At 41.0% G+C, this 6,027-nt stretch overlaps 1 protein-coding gene across 1 annotated transcript in view; it reads left to right on the forward strand.

Annotated features, from left to right (window-relative positions):
• Positions 1-6,027, forward strand: part of LOC101859207 (dnaJ homolog subfamily C member 10) — a 29,115-nt gene that overhangs the window by 12,652 nt on the left and 10,436 nt on the right. The window contains exons 7-11 of the mRNA XM_035973053.1: positions 10-132; positions 1,849-1,938; positions 3,243-3,353; positions 4,747-4,861; positions 5,865-6,001. Coding sequence (XP_035828946.1) covers positions 10-132; positions 1,849-1,938; positions 3,243-3,353; positions 4,747-4,861; positions 5,865-6,001 — 576 coding nt within the window. The remainder of the gene's footprint in view (positions 1-9; positions 133-1,848; positions 1,939-3,242; positions 3,354-4,746; positions 4,862-5,864; positions 6,002-6,027) is intronic.

A 6,027-nucleotide genomic window follows, 5' to 3' on the forward strand; every position in this document is an offset into this window, starting at 1 on the left:
TTTAAACAGGCAGATTTGGTCAAAGTGGGACGTATTCACTGTGACACGGATGCTGATCTGTGTAAGAAACTAGGTCGTCAACACGGGACCTTCTTCTACACTGCCGAAAATGTCCGCAAAGATCAAGGATATGTGAGTATGAAGATAAGATAAGATATGTCTTTATTGTCCAGATCCTGGCACATTGGTGTGGTGTTTCACCACGTACACACATACACTCACGCACATGCATGCATACACAAACATACATACACACACTCACACATACATACACATACACAAATATGCTCGCACATACATACATACACTCATATGCACTCACACACACACACACACATACACAAATACGCACAAACATGCACACACACACACACACACACACACACACACACACAAACATGCGCACACACGCAGGCTTACAGTCACGTGCATAATATAAATGAACAACAATATAAACAATAATAATTATCTTAAGCTAGATACATACTCAATGTCATTCTGATGCATGCTCTCTGGACACATTATTAGTACTTATAACAAGAACTGAGAAAAAAACAAATAAACACAGAGCGAAGTGAACACACCTGGTCGCCACTGAGTAGTAGTGTCAAAAAAAAACCTTTAAAAAAAACCTAGGGGGCTCTCATGGCCTAGAGGTTAAGGTGTTGGCCTCTCACTCAAAGGTCCCAAGTTCGAATCCGGGTAGTGACCGAAAAATTTTCTTCTCTAAATTTGTCTCCTTTCACCTCCTTTCCTGCTCTCTAGCAATGTTCTGTCGTCTGCTTTCGTCTCCTCTTTCTGCCCCCACTCCCTCATCTTCTTGCCCCCCTCCTCTAGGCTCCTGATTCTTTCTACAGCCTTTCTACTGCTACTGTTTGGCTTCTTCTTACTGCTGTTTTTCAGCCACACCCCTGATCTTCTGGTAGGAAAGATCTACACCTAGCCTTCTCGGACAAGGGCGAAAAATCTCAGAGGGCCCGTGTGCAAGTTGGCCACGTTAAAGATCCCTTGATGGTCTAAAATCGATAAGAGTAGGCTTCGGCCGCCACCCGGGCAAAATTGAAAATTTCCTACCAACTGAAAAAGTTTAATGTGTCCGCGCGCTCATATGACCTTATGCAGTTGCGAGTGCCGTAAAACACTTACTAAAACAAACAAAGAAAAAATCCCCAACTTTGTTGTGCATTGAAGGAAAAGTGTTCTCACAAAACAGTCGTAAAACTCTTCTCTACCATGTACCCTTGTGGGGATTTTAAAAAGATATATTTGTGGGGGTGTATCCTGGATATCCCAGCAGCCATGGGCCTGTATGGACTTCATTATCCCACACAGGAGGCCCAAGTTCAATTCCTGTGTCGGGAGAATTTTTATCTTTTATCTCCCTCCCCCCCCCCTCCCTTTTTGATCACCGCGAAGTTCCAAAATGGTGGGCACAGTTTATGCTAAGGTGGCATTGTTTGTGTAAAGTTAGCGTCTTCTATAGTGCCATGACAAATGTCAAGAGGAGCTAAGTGGGAAGATAGTATAATGGCGGGCATGTTGGGGTATTTGTAAGCGGGTTGTAGGCACCAAATTGGCAAACAGATTATGAATTTTTAAAATGCAGCATTCTACTCCCTGATCATTTACCCCAAATATTCTTTTGGCATCCTATTGAACTTGCGAAGATTCTGACATAGGATCCTCAAATCCGAGTCGACTCCTCAATGTTCTGAATCATGTTGATGGGGGAATTCTATAAAAACAACCTGAAAACTATTTTTTTGTTTTGTATTGTAAGTTTAATTTTCTTGCAGCCACTTTGGAAACATATCCTGTAGTGGACACTTTGTTCTTTGTTCCTTTCAGGAGGTGACCAGCCTGGATGCTCAAGAAATCGCCAAAGACGTGCTGCAGCAGCTTCCAGACATGGAAATCCTTGACGCGAAGCAGCTGGCGGTAAGACTTACTTTACATTACTTACTTTTCCAATCCAGCGGCCATTTGGGTACTGGCGGTAAGACCGAAGGATGTTTATCTAATCTGTTAAGACTGTCCATTCTAACTCACAATTTAACTCTTTATCTACACCGGGGATCTTGAGGGAGGCATTGCGCTGCCAAGAGCAAAATGTTCGATGCTTAAGGGATTTGAAAACAACAACAACAACAACATCTACGCCGGGGCCTTTTTTTGGTTCTAAGTCTAAAAATGACAAAAACGTCACTAAATGGGTCATTAAATCGAAACTTGCGAACCTATTATGATAGTACTTCATCTAATGAATGAACTTCCGGTAAAAGAGAACTGTTTTTGGCAATTGCCGAAAAGTAAGTTGATGTCGAAGTCGCTGTAAAAGAATTTGCCCGAGCCGCTGTCAGCAGCTCACCGGCACAGTTGTTCTGACCGCAAGCCTTGTCGAAGATAAAGAGTTAAGTTCATCATCTGACAAAAAGAAATTTATTTTACCATCTATGAAACTTAAAACAATGGGTGAATGGGCTTTTGAATACCAAGGCCCTAAGATCTGGAATGCTTTGCCTAGTACTTTAAGAGAAATCAAATCTTTTGATTCCTTCAAATGTCAGCTGAGGTCATTTCTGTTTCTAAATTATTAAGATGAATATTTGGAGTTATTTTCTTTTAGTCAGAACACGTTTTATGTTACTGTTGTACGTTGTACTGTATTATAAAGCGCTCAGAGCCTGTGTACTTATCGGGGTTGAGCGCTATATAAATGTCATTTATTATAATTATTATTATTATTATATGTGAGACAGTGTGGTGAAAGACAGAGGGATATGTGAGGCAGTATGGTGGAATCAGACGCTCATCTAAATAATGAAATTGAAGAAATTTATTTAAAAAAATTTTTTGGGGCTCATAACCTTTTATGTCCATTAAGAATACATTTCTGTGTGGATTTCACTGAAAAATGTTGATTAAAGGTACAAAAAATGTAATTTGTCTGTTTCCATGGACTGTCAGGCTATGTAAATAACCAAATTTTGGCAGCCATTTTCTCACTAGTTTTATCTCTGAAGCCAAGCGACCCCCACCTCCTTCAGTTGCAAATATTTCCACTCGTATTCAAGATATATAGGTATTTTTTTTCTTCGAAATCCAGACAAATGAACATCTATTCTTAGGCACTTATATGACCTTATTGTTTTGCAAGTGCCGTAAAACTCTTACTAAAACTACTAAAACTAAAACTCCCAGTTTTCATTGCAGTCTCTGTTGTTTGTTTCTGTCGTTGCCAGAAAATCGTAGATAGATTTCGTGAGGATACCTGGCTGGTGCATTTTGTGGATAACCCAAACAACCATGACCTTGAACTGCGGAAATTGCCGGCCTTGTTGCAGGATTACCGGGTAAGGACCTAGTTTTATTCTCAATAGTTGGGCTTTGAGTTGCCATAATTTACAGGTACAGTGTTGAGGATGGTGCTACTGACTGACGTGTCTTCAGGCCATTCCCAAAGGGGGGATATTAACATGTTCTTGTGCACAGTAGAATTGTAAATGGGCTGATTTATCAATGTCATGCTCATACTGTGCAGGAACAAGCTAGGGGGAACTGCTGCTTTTTCTTTCCTCATCTTTTCTATCGTCATTTTTCCTCTACTGCTTTTGTATGTTTGTCACTCTCTTGTGACCCTCTATTTCCGGGGTGCCTTGGTAGTGGAAGCACACTTTGTGCTGTTGAAGCTAGAGAGGTGAGTAGAGTAAGTCTGATTCCCTGTAAAGACTTCTCTGTTGACATCCACCCCTTGGCGCTCATATAACCTTATGCAGTTGCAAGCGCAGTGAAACCTTTCTAAAACGAACGAACGAACAAACTTGTAGCTGTCTGATAAAATGGAAGCCCTCCTCCGATTTCTTTTTTTTTTTTTTTGCCCATTAAAAGACCCCGAACGAATTTGCAAAAAATCTGATATTTTTACATAGTCTATTTCTATTAGTTGTGGGCAACTTATCGTTCAACACCTTTCATGCCCATTAAAGGACACATTTCTGTGTGGATTTTACCTAAAAACGTTGATAAAAGGCATAAAAGATATAAATTTTCAGTTTCCACGGACTTTCAAGCTAAGGAAATTACTCAAGTTTGGCGGCCATTTTCTGGCTAATTTTACCTCTGAAACCAGGCGACCCCCGCCTCCTTCATTTGCAAATATCTCAACTTGTATTCAAGATAAATGGATATTTTTCCCTCAAAAGTAAGAAAGCCCAGCAGAAACATCACAAGACTGTTACTGCAGTGGAACCCACAGGGAGCACGAGGCAGGGGTAGGCCACTGGAAACATGGAGGAGATGTGTGGAAAGGGACATGAGAGAGATGAAGCTCACTTGGAATGAGCTTAGAAGGATGGCCCAGGACAGAGATGAATGGAAGGAGCTTGTATGTGGCCTGTACCCTGCCTGGAGTGAAAGGCGTTGATGATGATGATTTCTCTTTGTTATTTTTATTAATCTATTTGGTCACTTTTAAGGACAAGCGGGCTAACACAGATTTTGGGGGTCTCCAGAAATTTTGGCCTCCTCCAAAAGTGGGCATTGTTCTACCTATAGGAGAAGTTTGGTTTCATTGGTGTATATATTTGTTTGGTTATAGAGAAAACGCTCCTTGTCTTTTTTAAAGAAAATAAACAAGGGGCAAAAACTTTACCTTTGATTTTCTCAACATGGCATTTTTCGGGATAGCCCCCTTGTGCTTAAAAGTGAACATTTATTTGTTTCCTTCCCCTTCTCTCCCGCTCCCAGGTGGGCCGTGTGGACTGCTCCAAGATGCACACAGCCTGCCTGAGGCTCCACGTGGTCAAGTACCCGACGTTCATCCTCTTCAAGGAGCAGGGCGGTCGGGAGGTGTACTACGGAGGTAAGCATTCCACTAGGGCCTGTGTCGCAAAATGATTTGTGAGGCATGCTTACAAAATGAGTTACTTCTCGCAATCATTGAATGGAGATATCGGCTGAAAATCAACGCAAATGCCACTTTTATAGATTCTTTACCAATGCCGTTTTTTTTCAAGCTTAACGTGGTCTTGTATAATTTAATATTAATACATTGTAAAAACTCAACCTATAAATTTAACATATCTCTTTCTATCAGGCTAAAATCCGAGAAGTAACTCTTTTTGTCAACACGCCTCACATTTTTAAAATTATGCTTTGTACATAAATGGCCAAAACGCCTGCTTCACGGGCCTTCCAAATATTTGGGATATTATGTAACACATTGAGTCTGCTAGACCCGCAAAATATGTAGAATATTATGTCGTTTATTGATAAGCCTGCTAAATCGGCCCTTTTACAATTCTACTGTGCATAAGAACACTGGTGATTTTCTCTATTTGATAAGTCAGTTGAAAGCTAGAAGAGTTCACGGGCTGTTTGTTGTCAGCAGTTTAGTCAAGTTTTGATGTTTCTATTTGCATGACAAAGGTATTTGAATATAGTTCTCCACAGTCCACTCAACAAAAAAATTATATCCTTTTTTGCAACAATCAGGAAACGACAAATGCAGTTTTTGGGACACCTGAATAGACATAAAGGTCTTGAACATCTAGCTCTCACTGGAAAAATTGAAGGCAGACGAGGCATGGATAGGCCCAGAACAACCTACTAAGAGAACCTAAACAAATGGGTAACGGGGAAAGACCAGGGAAACGTAGCTTTTTTGAGAGCATCCGGGCTAAGGAATGAATGGAGAACCATGATCGCTGATGTCTGTTGCAGATCTGGCACTGGATGATGGTGATGATAATTTGCATGACAAAGGTATTTGAATATAGTTCTCCAAAGTCCGCTCAAAAAATAAATTATGTCCCTTTTTTGTTCTGACAAAGTCTATATTTTTTACTAAATCTTTTGTTTGTCAGGTCGGGTCACAGCACATGACGTGTCAGCTTTTGTTCACGACAGCGCAGACGCACCCATGGAGAACCTCAGTCCTGAAGACTTCCCCGACCGCGTCGTGCTGAGCCAGGATCCTTGGTTCGTCGACTTCTTTGCCCCTGTAAGTTCCTGTAGGTTTGTTGTGGG

Source organism: Aplysia californica, unplaced genomic scaffold, assembly GCF_000002075.1.
Source record: "Aplysia californica isolate F4 #8 unplaced genomic scaffold, AplCal3.0 scaffold00972, whole genome shotgun sequence".
Classification (NCBI taxonomy): domain Eukaryota; kingdom Metazoa; phylum Mollusca; class Gastropoda; order Aplysiida; family Aplysiidae; genus Aplysia; species Aplysia californica.